Below are 23417 nucleotides of genomic sequence, written 5' to 3'. Positions count from 1 at the left end.
CAGAAGTAGAGGTAGGGTGGGGCATTCTTGCCCGTGACCTCTGGTCAGCCTGAGGGTGTGGTCCCTAGGTTGAAGGATCAGTGGTAGTTGTAGCTACACTGAGAGGGAGAGTGGAGAATAGCTATTGTGTGCCAGGGGTTACTGCCCCCCACTCTGTAAAGTGGTCAGGACCTGTGACATTTGGATGGCCTAGGGCCTGGTCCTGGCCGTGGACCACTAGAGAGTACCAGTGGGGTATCCTAGTTGGGTCAGAGAGTTCTGGTTTGGAGGTAACTATGTGGGTTCAGAATGGCGTAGAACCGGAGGGTGTCCCTGTCGTGCGGGCCCATGTCCGTGTTTTGTCGCCCAAAGCAGGGAAGCCCATCAGTGGAGTGATTGGTCTACCCTGCGTTTTGGCTGGAAGGGGGTTGTGTTGGACCTGGCCCTTTTTGGCAGGTTCACCCCGAAACATTCTGCTTTTTCCTAGCCTGTTTCTGGAACCTGGTGTTGGTGATTTTAGGCCTCTGCGCACTTTTTCACTGTGGTACAGTGTAAAGTGCGTGAGGTCTCTGTGTATGTATGGTGAGTGACCTGCCCTCCGATAGGAATGCATGGGGAATATGTGTGACCATGGTAGTTCCTGATGTGTGGGGAGTGCAGGGTCGAGTTTGGTATGTGCGAACTCGTGAGATTGAATGCTGCGTAATGATGTATGTGGCATGAATTTGTCTAGTGTGGGTGTGCGTGTGTAGTGAGTCTGCTGGCACATGATTGGCTGGAGCCTGGCTCCAGGAGTGTGCCTGGGCCTACTTGTGGATTGACTGTCTGGTTTGAGGGTGACAGGGGCTGGGGAGCCCCCAGGAGGTTGTCTGAGTCAGCCCTTGGTTGAATGACTGCATCTGCAACTAGAGTGGTGGGAGTAGATAGCACCTGGGAGTGAAGAGGGCTGTGCCTGCCTGCCACAATGCTGGCTCCACCCCCTGTGGTGCGTCTGATGTCCCTAGCCTGGCCAGTGAAAGGAGTTCCCTATAACAAGTTGTAGCTGGTTCTCACATTGCCTGCACCCTGCTAGACAAAGGAATTCACTGTATAAAAAGGGGCTGTGTCCCCTTCCAAAATGTTCTTGTTTCTGACTTGAATCCTGCCAGGGGCGTGCTGCTGCTTGGGCCCAGGGGAAGACTTGCCTCCTTGGGCCCTGCCCAGCCCCTGGATACCTGATGGACTGCTGATGTCCTGGACTCTGGAGACCTATTACTGGGTCTCATTTGCTTCACTTTGCTTCTGGACCTTGATTGTAGCGCTGGGGGAGCGCTTTATTTTTGACAGAGACCTTCTTTTTCCTGGTAGCGCTTGGGAGCACTTTTTGCTTTATTTGGAGCGTTTTTTCGCCCCGCATTTTACGTGGGGAAAAGCCGGTGCCCACGCGGCATTTGCCCAGGATTGCCGATCGTAGCGAGTGCCACCTCGCGTTATATTTAAATTTGAGAGGGAGCCTACCCCTCGTTTGCCGGAAAATCACCGCCGCTGCCCGGGGCCTGAAGCCAACGGAGATTCTCACCGTCCCTTGCCGGGGCCGCGGAGAGAGAAACCGAAGGAGCTGAGCCCTGATTGACTCAGAGAAACGAGCCCCCTCAGCAGGGATGCGCTGGGATTGGCTCTAGCCGCCCGGGAGTCCCGCCGCGTCATTGAAGCGCCCTATTGCCATTGGTTCCGCTGCCACTGAGCCCTGCAGCCTCATCACGAGGCCTCACGGCCCTTGGTCCGGCCGCGAGGGCTTCCTCTGAGGTTGGTGAACTGCGCCGGAGGCCGGGGAGTGAAAAGAAGGCACCTGCCTCGCTGGAGAGCCTCGTTGAACAGTCCGGTGAGTTGGCAAGCCTGAGAGTTACCTTGATAGTGCCGGTCCAAGCCCAGCCGGTGCCCTGAGCGGCCCCCGCCTGAAGGGGAGGGTCGCTCCAACGATGGGGGGGCACTAATTGTCGAAAGAGGCTGTGTGGCTCTACTCTGGTAATACGTGTGAGAAGGGGCCCGTGGTCCCAGTGAGGGCCCGTGGTTGTTCCCAGAGCGGACCCGCCGTAGCGGTCCGCTCCAACGTGCCCCCAGTTGTTTTAGACTCCCGGTTAGCAAGGATCCCCCTGCACAGAGACTGTGAGTGCTCATCCAATGTCTCTGGGCATATTTGATTTAGAGCCCTGCGAGGCTCCTGGGCAGTTGATGATTTTGAGTCCCCAGAGGGGGGACTCCAACGAAAGGGGCCATATTTGTTTAGGGAGCCTGAGAGGCTCAAGGGCATGTTTTGTGTCAGGGCCTGTGTGGCCCCAACGTGGGCTATGTTTCTTTGAAAGGCCCAGGTTCTTGTCCCCATATTTTGCCTCATTATGATGTTAGAGCCAGAGGGCTCCAAGGTGCCCAGTGGATTTCAGAGCCTGTGTGGCTCCAGCAGTGGGCGCAGTTTGTCCCAAGGGCCATTGAGAGCCCATGTCGCAGTTTTGTCTCCAGCTGCCCAGCAATTAGTGGGCAGCTGCACCGTTTAGGCGCCAAGGGAGAGAGAGTCCCTGTGTGGGACAGAGATGGCACAGTGGTGCCAGGCCTGCTACAGCTGCACAGCACTTAGTGCCAGCTGCAACGTTTAGGCCCTGTTGTTGTTCTCAGCTGCCCAGCAATTAGTGGGCAGCTTCAACGTTTAGGTTTACGCCGGTGGCGCACCCCTGACTGGCGCTGCATTGGCAGCGCGCCCTGACATTCTGGACACAGGGCTTTTTGAGTCCCCTTATTGGATGGCCAGTTGGCCAGGGGGCTGGTATATGGGTAGGGCGCAAGGCCCTAATGTGTTTATTGCGTAATGTGATTTTACTATGTTTTTGATAGTAATGGTCTAAGTTGATGTTTGCGCAATGTGATTATGAGGTTATTTTACCTATGTAGGTTTATGCTAGTGAGATGTTTTTTCACTAGTTGCTTACGCCCCTAAATGTGATTTATTCTTAGGAGGCAGAGTCTAATGTGTTTAGACTAGTGAGGAGATTGCCTACTGTATTTTTACCGGTTAGGCCCAAATGCGAGTTATGCGTAATGTGCTATGCCATTATGCCTGTGACACCTCTGAATGTGTTTTATGCATTATGTGTCTTACTTACACCTCTGAATGTTTTTATGCATCATGTGTTTTCCTGTGCTGCACCTCTGAATGTGTTTGGATGCATCATGTGCCTTGTTCTTACACCACTGAATGTATGTTTATGCATCATGTGTTTCCTTCCCATACACCTCTGAATGTTATATGCATCATGTGTGAAACTTCTTATTATTCTATGATCTACAAAGTGCTAATTCTAACAGTATTTCTAGTTCTAAAAGTGTTGATTCTGACAGTGGCCCATGTGGCCCTGTCCTGTAAATAATCCCTTGTGAATATTGCCCGTGCCACTTGGCACAATGTACATGTGTGATTACTATCTGATGTGTTTTGACAATACAAAAGTTATTTTTATATAACCTTGTGTGGAGTTCCTTTTGTGGTGTGCCTAGGATGTTGTTGCTGTTGTGTGCGTGCGCAAATGCTTTACACATTGCCTCCGGGATAAGCCTGTCTGCTCGTGCCAAGCTACCAAGGGGGTGAGCAGGGGTTATCTAGGCGTGTGACTCCCTTGCCCTGACTAGAATGGTGGTTTCTGCCTGGCTTTGGCGTCAGCCTTAGCCTACCAGAAATCCCAGTTCTAACAGGGATAAAAGGTGAAGCCGCCTGTTTCAATGAAGCTGAAAAATGTGTTCAAGTAACAGATGTTTGACAAAAAAATGCCAGAGCTTTGGGCTATACCATTTCCCACTGAAAGGTAATATTTCTCTCCATATGTACCCATACCTGGTGTGTCACGCAGTTTGGTGCTTACTTTCCTCCATGTTAAGGACCAGTAGATGTTTCAGCACCCAGGCTAATGTGCTGCACAGCTAAATACATATAAGGTCCCAAAGGTGAGACCGATTGCATTCCAAATGTTTGTTTTTTCTTTCTATGCATGCTGCATTATGCAGCCAGCATAGAAAGAGGAAAAGGCCATCAATTATTGTTCTTGTGCAGGAAGATGTCCCTTTCTGCACAATTGCCCCTGCAATGCAGGCACCCTTGCAACATGATGCAAGGATGTCTGCGTTGATGCACAGCTGCTGTTTGTGGGCCAACGCAGGGGAGAATGACAGGAATGCGGGATATCTTGTAGATATGGCAGATTCCTGCCCTTTTCTTTTGACGCACATCAGCACAGCAGGAAGGCCTGATGTGCTGCAGTACATCAAAAGTTTGTTAATGAGGCCCTAGGTTCTGTGATCTGCATGGTACTGGTTCACTGCAGCAGGCACATTAACCCTAGGATGAGTCAAAACTACCACTAGGCAAAATTCAAATCAGGTGTTTGTTAAGCGCGACTACTCACCCGTAAGGGTCTCAAGGTGCTGTGGGGTGAAGGGGGTGGTTCGCAGGTTCCAGTCCATCAAGGAGGGGGTCTGTCCAGGTTTCTTGTGAAGATGGGAAGCAATGTTATCTGTCTAAGGTGGAGTGGAAGGACGTTCCAGGCTCTGGCCGCGCAGTAGGAGAAGGAGCGACCTCCCTATCTGGTCCTTCTGGTGCGGGGGACCATGGCATAGGACAGCTGGGGTAGAATGTGAGTGGGTTAGATTGGGGTGGATTGGAGCGGGTTGTAGTAGGATAAATTGGAGCTTGGTGGGGTAAGGGAGACTGGAGCGGGGTGGGGTAGGGTAGACTGGAGCAGGCTGGGGTAGGGTAGACTGGAACAGTGTGGGGTAGATTAGGGTAGTGTGGATTGGATTGGAGTGGAGTAGATTGGAGTAGAGTGGAGTAGAAATGCAATAGGTCTCGCCTTTTATTAAGTTAAAGTCATTTTCTTTGCTATACAATGCCATTAGCAAAGCAAATGGCTTTAACTTAATCAAAGGCGCGACCTATTGCATTTTCAATGCTTGTTTTAATCCATTTTTGGGACTCGGTTGAGGCTGAGCCCAAAGATGGCTGCCAACACTTCCTGGTTGAAGTGTTGGCAGCCAATCAGATCTCTGCACGAGATCAGGAGAATTTGCGGAGGGGTTGCGTCCCTAGATATACAAAAATGTTAATATCTAAAAAACTACTGAACTTATTTACAACAAATCACTAAAAGGTCTCTTTCTAGGCCAAGAGCTAGCATTCTGCTAAATTTGGTTTAATTCCATTCAAAAGTTTGGGTTGTACTTGTGTCTTAAATTCCAATGGGAATTAACATGGGAAATGTACATTTTTTGACCCCTCCTTTTTCTCAGCACACACTTGACGGATGACCCCAAAACCTTCCATGCACACTAAGACCCACGGCACACGTTTTGTTGAAAATTTCATGAAGATTCGTCAACCTGCACCAAAGATATAGGCAAGGCATACATATTATCTACCGGCGTTCACCAGTAGGTAATTATAGTTAGGACCTAGCATTTTTTGTGTTGCTAATAGCTTTGATACCATTTGACGAATCTTCACGAAATGTTCAAAACTAGGCTACCAATCACGTCACTTCAGGTGCTGTCTGTAAAGTGTGATTCGTCAAGTGGGGGCAGAGAAAAAGGGGTGTCCCAAAACGCGTTTTCCCCATGCAATTTCCCATAGGGATTTTAGACATGACTACACCCCGAACCACGTAACAGAATTGCAACAAATTTGGCAGAATGCAGGATCTTGGTCCATAAACAGTGCTTTTTGTAATTCTGTGTAAATCTGTTCAGTAGTTATTAAAGAAAAAAGATGTATATAAATCTAGAGACACGGATCCACCACAAATCCACTGCACTGGATTCATAGATCCACACACTAACAGTGATGGCGTGATTATCTGGCTGGAACCTGAGAGAAAAGTTGCAGCCACCATTTTGTGAATTGATTCGGGGGGTAAATAAAGTCTAAATACGATATAAGGGGTCAGGATAGAGGTATCCTGTCCCCATGGGACTGATGTAGGGGTCTGTGAGGGACCCCTCATGGGCAAGAAATTGTCAAAAACATTTTATATTTGGTGCTCAGCTCACCCCCCTTGTGAAACTGCAGCAGATTCATGGATCCAGACTTCAATTAACAAAACACATACACCCACTTAAAGGCACACTCACACACTCTCTCACACATCCACACAGCCACTCACACACCCACTCATACATCCATATACCCACTCACACACCCATACAGTCACTCAAACATCCACTTACAAACCCAGAGAACCACTTACACACACATTCACAGACCCACATAGGCACTCACATACCCATTCGTACAGCCACGTATACACTCAAACAGCAACTTACACACCCACTCACAGACCCACATAGCCACATACACACCCATACAGCAAAACCACTGAAACACTCACTTACACACCCATAGAGCCACTCACACACCACTCAGAGACCCACACAGCCACTTACACACCCACTCATATACCCACACATTTACACGCCCACTGACACACATACACACCCACTCACACACCAATAAGACCACACACACCCACTTAAAGACCCAGAAAATGGCTCACATACCAACTCACATACCCAACCAGACACTTACCCACCCAGTCACACATCCATACAACCACTCACACACTGTCTGACATACACATAAAGTCACTGATACATCCACTCAGAGACCCAGAGAATCACTCTCATTCCCACACAGACACTCAACTACCCATTCACAGACCCAGAAAACCACTCACACATCCATTTACACACTCATACAGCCACACACACACACACAGTCACACATCCATACAGCCACTCACACTCCCACTCACATACACTTACAGTCACTGATACATCAACTGGAAAACCCAGAGAACCACTCACACACCCACTCACTGACCCACACAGGCATCACACACTGAATCAAAAACACTCACATACCCATGTACACACAGCTAGTCATACACCAACTCACAGACCCACACAGACACTGGGTTGGCAGCCTTTGGGGGGTTGCCCACCACATATGCCCAAGCACTTTTATTTGTTTTATTGTTTGGGGTTGGGGAGACCATTTATCTTCCTCCAGGGTAGCAGAGTAATTAACTTGGCCCGCAGGGTGGACAGAGGCGAGGAAGTTGAGTATGAGCTGATCCATGAAGATGTGACAATTCTCAAGCTACCATGTGGAGTGAAGATCTAATGTTAGGAACTATACATCTATACTTTAGGTGCATGTTTACCCCTTAATTAGTACCTCACTAGAAACATAGGCCTAAGTAGAGGGAATTAGCGCAGAAATCCTGTCTAATGTGTAATACAGTATACCCACCAAAGACCTTCAGTAAGCACTATAGACCTAGGTCAGTACCAATCTTTGAAGAGCCCCTTCTCTGACAATCTACCTGTATGCAGATGCTGGGCTGCACAAGATGGTAGTCTCACATGTGCAGCTGCACATGTGCGCATAAGATTGTGTGCTCAAGTATTCATGTGTATCGAGTCACGAGCCTCTTACCCTAGCTGCACAGGTACACATGGTGTCTAGCACTCAGTCCAATTAAGATAAACGTACTGAGCATGACACTCAGGTGGTCAGACCGACTTACAGTAAACATCCAAAATCCCAGGTATTCAAATGTGAAACATCCTGTGGGAACCCTTTTACTGTAGGAAGAAAGGGCAGAACCTCTAAGCACTGATCTTTTTGATGTCTTACATGTAGACCAGGCATAGGTATGAGGGGTATACCAGTGTTGTCCTTCTAGTTTATGGTCATTTCTACTGGCAGCAAATGCTGGAAGCACAAGTTTTCTTACTACAGCGGTCTTTAACCACCTTAATCATATAAATAGACAGCAACCTGCTCGGTGGTGTCGACTTAATTTACCAGATATTAGACCATATAAGCTCGCCATTCGAATATCAAGTATTTAGAATCAGAGACATATCCTTTGTAATAGTAATCATTTTAACTTTAGTCAGCTTAGCTTTTCTCCTAAATACTGATTCTGATAAACATTGTTCTCAGTTGGCTAAAAGTAAAGGTGTGTGAAACTCACATAATTTGCTCTAGCTTCTTTGTGTTGGTATCCTTCATAAACCGTCTCGCCACCCACTTTCATCTATGGCATACTTCTGTGAAATGTTCTAATGAAATTAACTCCGAATTTAATTCAGGTCCTTGGGTATCCCTACCTTCACTATGGGTTGATTGCTGTTGCCCTTTTTTAGAGTGTTATATAGCGCAAACTAGACCCTAAACATCGGGAATCAGAGCGCTTTACATGAGCACCAGTTTTGTTACAGATGGACACATTCATTTTTGTTAGGCACAGGTAGATTACATGATTTGCCCAGAATCACAGGATATTAAGTGTTGTTGCCGAGACTCGAACCTGGTTCCCCCGCTTCAAGGTCGACCGTTCTAGCCATAAGGCTACATTCTCTTCCCATTCATGTCAGGGTGCCTGCACACAACAGTGTCCCCCACTTTAAACTGCTAATTTCTGTCCATACCCAGTTACAAATAGTTTTCACACAGCCTGTTATTAAGCGTCACTCACATGTGACCCTCATGGGCACTATCAAACAATGTTGCTCTAACAACTTCTGGTGGTATGAGCTTGTCTCTCTTCTGAAAAGTTCTAAACTTGTGAATGGCCCATGCGCTTGCCAGCCTCTTTATCACGGAACAAAATCATTCAGTTGCTTGAAGGGTACGCTATGTGAAAGAAACACTGCACTCCTTGCCTCCCACACTTTGTGATATCTTCCCCAAATAGCACCCACCTCCGCTGTGGTTGTCCTGAGCCTGGATTAAGATGGATCCAACAGAGGGGTCTCAAAGTGAACCCTTATCGCTCTAGAAAGCCACATTCTCCTTCCATTTCCAGTGAAACTTCATCTCTTCATGAAACTCAAGGTCAGCCACTATATCAAAGTCTTTTAAAAATGTAACCTAATCTTAATACACATTAAAGACATGAGCTGTACTGCGTTATACGGTGCTGGAGCATCTTTAGTGTCTTCCAGCAGTGATGGTCGTGGCCCAGTTCCCTTCCTGCAAGCCACATGTCTGAGACTCATTAGCACCAACTACACACTTGTTTTTGCCTAGACATGCTATTCATTTTAACATGATTTTCTACCTCTTAGCATCCTCCATGCTATCTCTCCCTTAAACCAACACATCTTGCAAAATTGAGCACATCAGCCCCACTTTTACAAACCTGAGATCATCCTTGGACACATATGCCGCTGATGTCAACACAAGCAACATCCTACAAAATTGTAAAATTCCATTTGAAGTGAAAAAGTTCCTTAAATGACTAGAGGGCATAATACCAAGGCAGAAGAAATGAAATTATCGCCGCTTTTGCAGCGATAATTTCATCGCCCTATTAGCAAGCTGTTGCTAACATCAGTTAGCGACAGCTTTTAGGTGATAGCGAGCAGTTTGGGGCCCGCTTTGCATGTCAGCGATATTTATCGCTAATGACATGCAAAGTGGGCGTACCCAACCTGTTAGCGACTGAAAACAGACACTAACATCGCTATCGCCTATTATCAACGCAGGCGTAGCGATTAAAAAATTTGCACTAAGCGCGAATATCGCTGAAAACGAACGCCTGCTCAGACCACTTCTTTACCTGTATATCCAATGGGAGTTGGATATTCAGGTTAAGACCCTCTTGGCGTTAATGCCTGACTATCGCTGGATTCCCAGCGATATTCACACATTTCGCCGCTATCGCCGGATATTTTATCACATTGGAGATAAACGTTGCTAATAGCACGTTATCTCTGCGATAAAATCCGACGATGCGCGGCGATAAAAAAAATGTCGTTAAGCTTATTTAGCGATAAATATCGCTAGCTGTTGATAATATGCCCCTTGATTCCTTAGCCAGCACTACCTGGTGGTAAGCTCTCAATGGAAGCTTTGAAAACACAGGCACCATCCACGATACCAGACATTGAGGGACATATTTACAAGCCCCTATCGCCACCACAATGTCACTTTTCTTGAAGCTGTGGTGGCAATAGGGGCTTCGCCTTATTTTCAAGGCAGCGTTAAGCTACTTAACATGGCTTAACGCTGCCTTGTAAAGATGGCAAACTTTCACGGTTTTTCTTAGCGTGAAGGGGGCGGGCAATGGGTGTTGTGGTGGGCGTTCCACCACAACACCCATTGATTTTGACACTGCTCCATATTTACAGGGAAAACATGTTCTTACCCTGGCACAAGGAGAAAAAATGTTTAGTTTCTCTTCGTTTTTGCTGTTTCCATGTGTGCTGCGTTGTGCAGCACACAAAGAAATAGCAAAATGCCATTTATTGGTTATGTGAAGGAAGGTGTCCCTTCCTGCACATAAACAATCATTAAAAAAATGATGTTTTGCAACTTCTATGTGTGCTGCATTAGGCAGCACACATAGAAGTTTCAAAACACCATTTCAGATTGTTTATCTGCAGGAAGGGACAACTTCCTCATACTCTTTATCCTCTAGCAGAAATATGTATCATATATGTATTTTGAAGTAACAGATTCATCACCTGATGTGAAAAAAAATTATATTAGTGTCTTGATTTTTCATTTAATGAATATAAAGAGGACTTTTAGAGCCTCTCAAAAATATAATAGGATTTCTTATAAATTGTTTCCAAAATAATAATTATGTTATACATTTTAATAAAAGCTGAGATTCTGAAGATTACCCGCTCTACCTTGTATCACTGTATAATAACTATTTCAAAATTTTGGCTTGCAATTTTTGTCATTGTGTTTTGTAAGTCATCCAATTTTTGTCTAATTGAAACTAACCAGAATACAATGCCATTTCTTACCTAGGAACACATTAATCAAAATGACAATAATAAGTGAAATGTCTTACCTTGTATAATCAATTGCCTTAAAGGTATTTGTGTATTCTCCGCCAATTTGTGTTGTCCTCGACACTGCTTCAATCATATCTTTTTTGTTTTGGTAAGTGTTCATATTGAATATCACTCTTGGGTAAGTTCCGTACTGAATGAGGCTTACCTTAAAAGCACAAACGACAAACATATACCCCATTTACAGTAGTCAAACAAACTGTATTTTATTTCATTATTAAAATATTTCATAGTTTTTTTCCCTAGATGTGTGATCTGTTTAGAAAGAATGGCATTTCTCATTGGAATGAAGAACACACAATGGAAACTACAATATTATGTATCGGAATAGCAAACAAATATCCCCAAACAGATCCTGATGAGTGTGGTCCATCACAATATATATGTGTAAAACTCTAGGTGGGAGTGACCCAGCAAAGAGAATAAACAACACGAATGGAGGTGACAAAGAAATTATATACATGTATTTACAAATTATGGTTGGATTGGCTCTGGAAGATTACAATACTACAGAAATTCAAAGGAAATTAGCAGATATTGGGGCACATGCTTCAACCTATTTATGAAGTGCAAACGGTGCGAATCGGTAAATTCGGCCGTTTGCGCTTCCTAAATACGTTTTTGGGATGCATGAAACAATTTTTCAAAATTCGCTTTTTTTTGCATTTCCTAAAAATGCGAATGCATGTAAGGAATCGCATTTGTGCGATTCCTTAAATGCAATGCATCAATTTTTTTTAAAATGCGAATTTTGAAATAGGAAGTGCAAATCAACACGTGTTAATTTGCGAAAATCTTTAAAAAAGCACAAAAATGCATTTTGGAAAGTGTCATGTTACAGACACACATGTCCTTAGGACATGTGTGTGTGAAACATGCACTAAAAACATTTCATTCCAAAGGACCCCCCCTGCACCCTTGCAATGCATCAACAAATTGCAAATTCCAAAAAAAAGAAATGCAAACCGGCATTGATTCCTATGGGCCTCTAGGCCCATAGGAATCAATGTAATGCCATTCCTTAATTGCGATTCGCAATTAAGGAATCGCAAATTCCGAAAATTAAGAAATCCTAAAAAAAATTAGGATTTCTTGATGCATAGGATTTTGCAATTCCTAAATTGCGATTCCTTAATTTTCGCAATTTAGGAAATGCAAATTCCTACGATGATGCATGTGCCCCATAATTCTGTCACTATAAGAGCTGTTGTCCCCTGTGGGGCTCCAAAATATATAAAATAGTTAACATTAGTGAAGCTTGATTTGTCCACTGTATTACGAATAACACTGAGGTCAAAATCTGCAGGTTACTGATAGCTAACCAACTATAGTTTTATGTTGTATGTATACTCTTCCCTCTACAGCTGATCCCTTGGACCCCATGGATCAGCTGCACAGTGGAGTAGTTTGAGTCATGGGGAAGGAATGGACAGCATGGCTTCACCTCATACAGCCCCACCTCCTAACTGCACCTCAGATATTATATACACCTGAGGTCATGCCACGCAATCCCCACCACCCTTTGGCTATCCTGCCCTTTTTGTCAAATCTTGTATTTTCAGTGATATGACCACCGAAGAACCTGATTGTATATTAAAAACAGAGAATGGACTATACAATTTCCCGCTGAAAGGTAATATTTCTCTCCATGTTTTCTCATACCTGGCGTGTCACGCAGTTTGGTGCTTACTTTTCCACCATGTTAAAGAACAGGAGATGTTTCAGCACCCAGGCTAATGTGCTACATGGCGACATACATATAAGGTCCTAAAGGTGAGAACGATTGCATTGCAAATGATTGTTCTCCTTGCTCGTGACCTGATGTTTGGCTGGTATTGGGACTTTGTTCCCTGAACCCCCTAAACTGCTATGCAATGCTACACTGCATGTGTTCTGGCACCAAATGGATATTAGTTAAACTGGTTTCACCTAATAGGTCTATTTAACTTTACTGTAAGGCCATGGTCCGTGGCACAGAAATTGATCAAGTGGCTCAGAAGTAACTGTCACACACACACATATGACAAAAGTATGTGGCCACCAGAAGTATCATTGTGCTCTAGCTGGGCAGCATTTTAAAAACAGTGCATTAATACATGGCAAGGAAAAGTGCCTAGGCCAGGTTAGAAAATCTATGTTAATACATTAATAAGTCACCTCTAAAATATGTATCTTAAACCCACAGGGCAGGGGTGCCTGGCATATTAAAACATGACATTATGTGACTATATACTTGAAACAGGTACTCTAACAGTGACTGAAGGTCTCAAAGCTGTTTTCACTATATTGGATAGCCTAGAGAATCCAGAAACAGACCTCGTGGGATTAAAATATTAATTTCACATCCCTGCTTGGAAAAATCCTATAAAAATACTTCAGTTACATTCTACTCAATTTCCAAATTGTAAATAATGGTGAAATTAGATGATTGATAACTTTAGTGGAAAAGTAACCTCATAAAAATGTACTTTGGGTTGGCTGAGCCAGAGTTTACTTAAAACCAGTTTGACTACTCGTCATATCTCCAGAGGATAATCCATTTCCTTCGCTGGAGTGGATGATTCTGCCTGACAGAGGCCAGTAGTCTGGCCTACGGACCCATGTAGTTAGATGTGTTGTCAGCAATTGGCAACTTAGCAAGAATTAGCCCTATTGCAGGGACAGGGCAACTGGCAGAATGAACTGGCTTGCCCAAATGACTGACTGGATATTTTGCAGCACCTAAATGCCCATTACATTTCCTTGTACTTGGGAGTGCCTGGCTCATGTTGGATGAGCCCACTCACTCCGCTCTTTATTTTATATTTATGAATTGAGTTTTGCATACAGTTAGACCTACCCTTGACCTCAGTTTTGCTCCAAGCTTCAAGTGGTTAGATCCTGTTTGCCAGCTCTGGGGACACAAAAATCAGAAGAATCCTCTCTTTAAGAGGGTCAAGCTTACCATACAGGATTGGATCTGCGGTTGGACAAAAGTGGAATTTAGTCATTTGGGAGAAGCTGCTGAGGTCATACCCAAGGCGGGCAAGAAAACCATGCTCATCCCTGTTGGGAGTCTTTGCTGCACTGGAAATCGTTTCAGCAGAAACCTGTGGCAAAAGTAAGAGGTCGTGTGGACCTGTGCCTGGCTAGAGCTTCCAGCCTTGCTCCACTGGAGTATTTTTTAAACTAAAAAAGTGCCTAAGGGCCTGATTTAGACCTTGACAGCCAAAGTAGTGCCTATCAGGATAGAGTGTGACATTACCTCTGCCATTCCGAAGGTACTCCATCCGTCAAATATAGGGATGACCACCGATGGTTCCTTTCTAGGTACAAAGGGCCACATGCATCAAGCACAGGAATTGTGATTCCTTAATAGCGATTTTTAAGGAATCGCTATTAAGGAATCACAATTCCTAATGCATGTCGTTTTCTCTAAAATATTAGCGATTCCTACACATTCCCTAATAGCAAATCGCAAATTGCGATTCACTATTAGGGAATGCTTTCCCATTAATTCCTATTGGCCAAGAGGCCCATAGGAATGAATGGGAAAGCATTCGCAATTTGTGATTACTAAATAGGTAATCGCAAATTGAAAATGCAATTTCCAGGGTGCTGGGGGGCCATAAGGCCCCACTGATGCACCCCCAGAAATGGTATGTGCGCACATGTGGCGCACACACATGGCACTTCGAAAAATGCAATTTTGTGAATTTTTCTAAGGAATTGCAAATTACTATCAACTTGAAGTTGATGGTAATTTGTGATTCCTTAATGCAAAGTCGCATTTCTAACATGCTTCTTGCATCGCATTTCAAACATGCTTCTTGCATTGCATTTAGGGAATCACAAATTGAGATTCCCTAAATGCATTAGCAAAATAGGTGATCGCAAAAATTGAGATTACCTATTTTATGAATGCATTTTGGGTTGATGCATCCCAAACGGCTTTTTACCGATCGCCAACGTTACCAATTCTGGGAATCGGCCAGTTTGTGACTGGTAAATAGCTTGATACATGTGCCGCTAAGAGTTTGTTGGATAGCCACTATTGTTTTGTGAAACTAGAGTTTGCTCCTGAAAAACAAGAAACTAATGAACCCCACACCCTGGAAATTTTTCTTTTACTGACCACCTCGTTTTCTTTACTCTGTAAGCTGTCGGAGAAAGCTTTCTGGAAGCTTTCTTTCTACAGAACAAACCGGGGCTGCATTGATGGTAAGCCTAGCATACGACTATCTTTAAATGAGGCAGGTGGACCAAGAGTTTGGTGTAGAGTGCTCTCCATCCCGTTTGAGGAAGAGAACCTAGGCTGCCAAACTCTAATTCAGGCCCTAAGTCTGAAGGTTATAGCTTGGACCAGTAAAGGTCTAAAATCCGTCCCAGTGATGAAGCAACCTCAGTGGCTATGAAATGCAGCTTTGTCCCACCAAGAGCATTTGGCACCAAATCCAACATATTCAGCAGGAGCTCCACACTGAGGTATCTGACTTTGAGGAAATCTTTCCAGCCTCAGCCTTGAACCTTGCCCACTGAATGAGTTTGACTTCTATTTCCAAGAATAATTCCTAAGGTAAACACTATGGCCTGGATAACCCACTTGGTACATACAACCTCTGCTCCCATAATGTTAGTCTGAATCGTGTCTATATCCAAGTTAATTATGAACAGCTGTTTTTCAAAGGTGCTTAATTTTCAAGGCATTTTTTGTCTTAAAATTTCAAAAAGTCACATTCCTGGTTCCCCTTATAGGATTATAATAATTTCAGTGTCCTTTGTACAGTCTCAAGTTTCCCCTGTTTTTCAAAAGTAGTTCAGAAATTTTATTGAGTTGTTTTCTTCACTTAAAAGGTATTGGTATTGCTTTAAATTAACATTTCTTTCTGGAATTGTCCACTGCCTGTACCATAGTTTCTTTGAGACTTCGAGCAGAGTTTCTTTGAGACTTGTATTGAGACCTAACCTGGGTGTGTGCATTAAGTTGGTAATGGTCCTCCCTTCCCAAATTAATAAGCAGCTTTCTGAGAGTGTTCTTCCACCCTTACATACCAACCTTAGTAGCATCTCTCTCAGGTCTGCAGTAACTAGAAAGAAGTGGACAAAGGAAGGTAACATGACATCTCACAGTACTGAAAAACAGCTTGTATTCATTCCAACCAGCTTTCAATAAAATTACACACAACAGTATTTTGTTTCCCTGCCTGCCTACAAGTGATGCACACGTTCCTCTTCTAACTTTGATGTGGCACTTGAGGCAGCAGGGCAGTTGATAATCATTCCACTGTAATAATGGGATATTGAGGGGCATAGTACATTACAGTGGTGGCCGGTGATCTTTGAAAATGGTGAAGCGTAAATATGGTCAGAAGTTCGCCACATTTGTTTCCAATTTTGCTTCACTCTTACTCACTTCCTCTCACATTTACTGTGTTCCCCCTTACTCAGACGTATGCACATTATCTCTCTCATTCTGACTTATACTTACTCCTACTCACTGTTACCCACAAACATACCCATACTCACTGGTTCTCATTCTCAATTACTAACACATTTACACACACTCACTAACTTTGGGCCATGGTGCAATTGCACCTGCTGCACCAGTGATAGCTACTCCCCTGACCGTCTTCCACTCCCTCTCACAATCGCCAATCACTCATTCTAACACACTCACTCCCTCGTAGTCACTTTCACTTATTCATACATTCTCGAACTCAGATTCTCAATCACTTTCAGTCTTATTGACACCCTCAAACAAACTCACTTTCACTCAATCCCTTCAACCTTAATCACTCACAAACACATAGACATACATATAAACATAGAGGTTCCATGGTAACAGCAGAGCAAGGATCTGGTGCTGGGCATCTGAACCAGCAAGCCTTGATTTTGCCTGTGAGAGGGGATCATAGTCGAACTACGCCCCTCAGAAATGCACAGTCCAGACATTCAGCTACAGTGTGTTTTTGGTGAAATAACACTCTGCTGCTGGATCATGCCTCAGGCCCCTCCGCAACCAACTCCTCCTCCTGTCACCTGGAGACGAAGCAGATAGTGCTTACCTGTGCACCGGCAGTGTTCATAAAAACATGAACCTTGTGTTTTCATGATCACTGCTAAATTGAAAAATGTGTAGGGGCCTCGCAGGAGGCAAGGGCTGCACCCTGAAGCCCCTGATAAGGAGCTACTGCTGGCAGCATGGTTCCTCCAGGATTATTAAAGTAAAGAAGCAGGTCATCCATTTCAGCCATAATGACGCAGGAAATGTGAACTCCTGCACCAAAGCTATAACTAATCCATCAGGAGTAAAACGTAGACAGTACCATATAAACTGAGGGAACAGGAGGCGTGGGGGAACAGTAAGGTACCAATAATCACAGAAAAAGGGGGCGACAGGAAAAGTACATCCATATGTCCTCCCAACTGAAATGCTTTCACAAAAGAATATGGAGGAACACTAATATCATATAAGTATGTTTATTAAGACAAGGAAACCACCAATATTTTGTGAGTAAAATTCTCACCCACATAATGTGGAATGGTTCTTACAAGGTCTTCCATCCTGACAGTAGTGTATCTCGTCTGTCTTCGATCAGCATGTTCAGAAAGCTCCTCTATATTGTAAATGTTGGGTTTGCGATCAGAACAATTATATTAAAATTACCCAAGGGCATCTACAAGGACCCTTATAATTGAAAGCTTCATGGAAGGAGGAATGGAGGGTAAACCCTGTGCTCACACAATCGCCAAGGCTTTTTACCCTCTTGTGCACCTGATGTCCTTCCTGAACATCCGAATGCCTCTCAAAGATTGATGTATCAACGGTTTGTAACTGAAATTCTGGTCACAAACCATTAATTTGCTAGTCACTCTCAAGTGAGGGTGATAACTAATTTGCAACAGGGTCGGGGTCCGATGAAGCTCCCTTCCCCTTTGGGAATCAGTCTGGCAGCTTTAGAAGGAATAGGCAAGAATCCACAGGAGCAATGCCTGCTCACACTCAAGTTTGCCAAATTGGAAAACGAATCTTCTTTTTAGAGCAGACAATGTTATTTTAAGGAACTTGTATTGCTTTTAAAAAAAAAACACCATTTCAGAAAGCTTATTAAAGGATGGGGACCTGATGTCACTAGCAGGCCACCATCCCTGTGATTGCACATTCAATGTAATAGGTAGTACCTTCTCTGACTACCTTCAAGTCGATATTTTTTTAACTGAACTATTTGTACATAACTTAGTTGCAAAATCAGATTGCATTCGTGAAGGGTCTGTGTGCACTTTACGACCACATTGTGAATATGTAGTTTTTGTACATCAGGCATTCTTTCTTAGTATTTACCTCTGCACAGTCAAGGGTCAATTAAAAGTGGGCCTTTAGAGAAAAACTAAAATATGCTATTTTTAAATATATAAATGACAACATAGTTTATTAATTTTATTGATTTCTGAAGAAATAGGGGTCATTTTAAGACTGAGATAGCTGGTGGCCTTTCTTTTTCCTTCAGCAGCTTCCACATCCACAAGGAAACCACTTTGTGAAAAGAAACATGATGACTGTCACTTGTGTGTTTACCTAAGGCATTTCTCCAAAATGATGGAGCCTCCACCTTATAGATTTTTTCACCCACTCAGAGACATTTCTTTATTTGAAAACAGATTTTTATTTGTCTGAACACATATAGGATGCATAGCCCCGAAAACCGGAGACTGCTGCCAACATCAGTTAAGCAAGAGTAACATCTGCAGACTTTTCAAAAAAACTCTAACCCACCCCGCTCCCATCCCTCCCCCCCAGTTGCGCTACTGCTAAAATGGAGAAAAACATTTGTATAAAAGACATGCTTAGCAGCCGCGGCCCGTGGAGGGAGTTACGGTGGGGCAGGAAGGCGGGGAGGGGGAGGGGCGGGGTGGAGGGTGCTAAAAACCGGCATATGGATAATTGCAGGTAAGTAAACAATTTAATTAATAAAACAAATTTGGTAGCGCGCCCTGCATCGCAAAATGCGACGCAGTGCACGCTACGAAATTCGTTTTAGAGGGCCCACCTCTTCCAAATTTTAAAGGGCACCGCCTGGCCAGAAATATAGGTTGTTCAAGCACTATACAGTAGTCAATACCATTCCTCCAGGTGGCCAAAGGCGGGCTTGGGGCGCCTTTCAGGCCCCGGCAATGTCTTGTTTGGCTAAAGTAAGGCCCAGAAGCAACAAATGACGCTTGTACCTGTTGCCCCTAATACCCTCCATAACATGCAGCAATGCTAATTTGGTGTCCCGAGGAAGCACCCAGGCCAACACCTCCGATAAACAGCGAAATACCCCATCCCAGAACCTCTGTAATGCTGAACAATCCCATGTAGTATGCAGGAGAATACCCACCTCCGAGCCGCACTGAAGACATTCCGGGGTACCCACCACACCCGCTCTCCACAAGCGCTGCCATGTAAAATATGTGCGATACAAATATTTAAATTGGATCAAACGCAAGCGAGTGGAAATTGCCGCCACCCGCGGGCTGGCCAGTGCTTCATTCCAATCCTTGTCCTCCAAATCCCCAACATCCTCCTCCCACGCAGCCTTGAGTTTATGTAGATCGGAGGGGCAATGGTGGACCAGTGTCTGATAGATGCGTGAGATTTTCTTATCTGGCAATTCCCCCATGAACAGTTTGGCCTCTAGCGGACTAAATTCAGGGAGTTGCTCTAGATTAGACAAATAGGGCGTCAGGGCATGCCGAAATTGGAGATATTTAAAAAAATTGGGATCGGGGCATCCCAAATTCATCCTGCAAGTTCTGGAAGGACTTCAGGGAACAGTCTGACATCACATCACCCAGCGAGGAAATACCTATGGCATCCCAGCCCCGGAAGCCCAGAAGCGCAGCCATGTGGGGCAGGTGACCATTATGCCAAAGAGGGGTTTCTTGAGTAAGCACATTCCACCATCCCATTCAGCGCAACACTTGTCTCCAGACGTAAAACACCACCTGTGTGGCAGAGGGAAGGCACCGCCAAATACAGCAGCGTATGAACAGACGCCGAACCCATGAGGTATCGCTCAACCGCGTAGGCCGGGTCGCCCCGATCTCCGTACCACCAGTCATTTAAGACCAGCAGATGAGCCGCCTGATAATAAGAGAGCACGTCTGAGGTGGCCAGTCCCCCGGTATATGAAGAGCGGAAACACGTCCGTAGCGCCACACGCGCAATCCCCCCCTCCCACAGGAACCCACTCAGCGCCGAGTTGACCTGCTGGAACCAGCGGGCGGAATCCGATAGGGATGCTTTTGTAGTTGATACACGATGCGAGGGAACGCTACCATCTTAAAGATAGCCGATCTGCCATATATAGTCAACGGCATACGGGACCAAACCTTTATATCCTCGCGCATACAATCCCACTTAGGGGTGAGGTTGCGCTCTCTGTAGACCGCAGCGTCCTCCGACAGATACACCCCCAGGTATTTCACCCCGTCTGAAGCTACTTGGAGGCCCGAACCCACGCTCCCACCTGCCCCTGCCCACGCCCACAGAGTGTCCACAGCGTCGACTTAGCAGGGTTCATATATAGGCCGGAGGTTTCACCAAAAATCTGCAAAATGTGCAGCAGCCGCAGCCCTGAGTGATCTAGGTTCGTAAGAAAAAACAAAACGTCATCAGCATATAACGCTATTTTATCGGCCAGGCCCGCAGACCACCGGAAACCTTTAAGTTGGGCATCAATGTGCCCCCAACATGCACAGAGGCCGTAAGATCAGTGTATAGCAGCTGTATATATGCCAAAAAGCGCGGGCCTAAGTTGAGGCGTCGCAAAAGGGCAAACAAATAGATCCAGCTCAGGGAATCAAAGGCGCGATCCATGACTGCTAAAAAAAGCGTCGCCTGCTCCCCCAGGCTCCTCCAAGATGAAATCACGACCTGAGCGCGCCGAATATTGTGGCGAGTAGCCCTCTGAGGCATAAAGCCTGTCTGATCTGGATGGACCAGATCCGCATTGTGGGGTTTAAGCCTATTGGCCAGAGCCTTGGCCAGAACCTTAACTTCCGTATTGAGCAGCGATATCGGACGGTAGGACACATGACTCCCCGGGGGCCTGCCCGGCTTCAAAAAGACCACTATTTCGGCGTGGCGCCAATCCGGTGGGAGCATCCCCCCTCTCGCGCCTCCTCCATCACCGGACGGAGCCGTGGACCCAGCTGCAAGTAGAACCGCCGAAAAAATTCACTGGGGAAGCCATTAGGACCCGGCGCCTTACCGGGATTCAGCTCACCCAGAGCCGTACCAGTTTCCTCATCAGTCAGCGGCTTGTCCAGTAAATCCCGCACATCGTCCGAGACCGCCCGCGGGGGAAGGTCATCAATGAACCGCTGGATCATATCAGCCGGCAAGCACTCCCGGGCGCGTAGAGCTCCTCGTAATACGCAGCAAAGCTCTCTGCGATTACCGTGGGTTCGAGCACGGATTCCCCCCCAGGACCTACAATTTGGGGCAGCGGTTGGGCATGCAGAGTGCCTTGACCCAGACGATGTAGCATTGTGCACGACTTGTCCCCCCACTGGTACACCCGACTACGAGTGGCCAGCCAAGCCTGTTGCGCCTCTTCCATTAGAACCGCGGTGTAATGTTGCTGGGCAAATACTAACTGTCGTCTGGCGGGTCCACCATCCACCCCCCGACTCACACCACCTCACACCGCACCAACTCTCTCTGCCGCTCCCGACGGGCCGCCGCGCACCAGGAAATGTCCACCCCCCGCAGAGTGGGTTTTAAGGACTCCCATAGGGTAGACGGGGAATCTACGGAGCCCGCATTGGACATCAGGTAATGATCTAATCCTTTGGCCATGTGCTCCCTGTAGTCATCCTGCAGCAGATGCCACGCAGACATACGCCAACGTAACGGCTGCCTGGCCGGGCCTACGCTAAATGTGAGGGCAACTGGTGAGTGATCGGACAAGGCTCTCGGCAGAATAGCCACCGACAAGATTCTATGGGCCAACCCCCTAGGTACGAATATGTAATCTAATTTGGAAAACAAGTCATGAACTGCAGAGAAATATGTGTATTCTCTACGTGAGCCGTGTCGATACCTCCAAGCATCCGTCCAATCCAGGCCTCTTGCTAAAGCACATAGTTTGGTGGTGGGAACACCCACCCCCCCGCCCCCATCAACTACCCCACTGCGCCACCTTTCACTGCCCAGGTCCATGAAATCATTCCAGTCCCCCCCCATAATGGAAAGGGTATCGGGCATGGCGCCCCAAAGGGACATGAGCTTCTCCACAAGGGGCCACTGCAGTGGTGGTGGGGCATACACACTACCCAGAATCACCCTATCTCCCCCCACCCTGCCCTGCACAAAACCATACCTGCCCAGTGTGTCAGTCCAGAGTTTATCATGCACGTAGGAAACCCGACGATGTATAAGACTAGCAACCCCCCTGGATCCCCTCGTGAAGCCCGAGTGGTACACTTGTGTGAACCCAAATCGTTGGAGACATGGTACCTTTGTGCCGAGCAGATGCGTCTCCCGAAGTAATAAGATGTCCACCCCTACCCTCTTTGCATACTGGAAGACCGCACCTCTCTTCACCTTGTCCAGCACCCCCGCACATTCCAACTCAGTATACGCAAGGAGCCGGGGCCTACCCGCCTCTCCCCCCCCGCAGCAGACATAGGACCATATTTCGGTAGAGGTTACTAGTGACCTGGTGACTCAGCACGTAAAAAGCATGACCAACATATAGCAGCGTAACATGCGGAAATAACCCCCTCAACTCTAATCCCAAACACCGAATCCCCTCTCTACCCCCCACTCTGCACCTCCCAAACATGGAAGCACCTGTCGCGGTCGGAGCACAGCCCAGTCCCCAACGGGGGAACACGAACCACCCCCTCCAATGGATCCCCGAGTGACAACCCATAAGAACAGGGTTCCCACCCCCCCACCCACTCCTACTGGGGCAGGCTCCCAGCCCCCAATACCTGAGCACCTGAGCGTTCATTATTTCTGTCCACAAAATGCAGGATAAGAGTTCCACACTTCAGGACTCCTCCTGCTGCTGCTGTTCCGGTGTCGGGCCCCCTTGGTGAGGCGCAGAGCCAGAGCGTGAGCCGCGACCAGAAGTCGGTCCCTTGTGGCGACGCCGCTGACTCCGGAGGCCCCCGCGGGCCAGTCCACTTGAGGAAGAATCCTATTCGCCCCCCGGAGGTTTGGTGACTCGAAGTTTCACTGTCTCATCTGTCCACTGGAAGACTTCCTCGGGGGAATCAAAGAACAGCGTGCGGGACTTAAAGATGACCACCAACCGCGCCGGGTAGAGCAAGGCATACTGGAGAATGAGGCCTCGGAGACGGGCCTTAGCCACAAGGAAAGATTGGCGCTGCTGCTGCACCAGCCGTGTGTAGTCCGGGAAGATGAGTATGGTGACATTGTTGTAGGTGAGAGGGGTCTTCATCCTTGCCTGCAGCAGGATGGTATCACGGTCCGCATAGTTAAAAAATGTAGCAATGATTGGCCGTGAGCGTGCTCCAACAGGGGCTTCTGCATAAGGGCCCAGTGGGCCCGCTCC

At 46.3% G+C, this 23417-nt stretch overlaps 1 protein-coding gene across 1 annotated transcript in view; it reads right to left on the bottom strand.

Annotated features, from left to right (window-relative positions):
- ITGA2 (integrin subunit alpha 2) overlaps positions 1-23417 on the bottom strand; it is a 683385-nt gene that overhangs the window by 362472 nt on the left and 297496 nt on the right. Inside the window, exon 7 of the mRNA XM_078675061.1 lies at positions 10869-11017. Within this exon, the coding sequence (XP_078531187.1) occupies positions 10869-11017 (149 nt within the window). The remainder of the gene's footprint in view (positions 1-10868; positions 11018-23417) is intronic.

The sequence above is a fragment of the Lissotriton helveticus genome, chromosome 2_1 (genome assembly GCF_964261635.1).
Source record: "Lissotriton helveticus chromosome 2_1, aLisHel1.1, whole genome shotgun sequence".
In the NCBI taxonomy this organism is placed as follows: Eukaryota; Metazoa; Chordata; class Amphibia; order Caudata; family Salamandridae; genus Lissotriton; species Lissotriton helveticus.
Note: the sequence above shows the minus strand (reverse complement) of the source record. Positions and strands in the feature narration are given on the sequence as shown.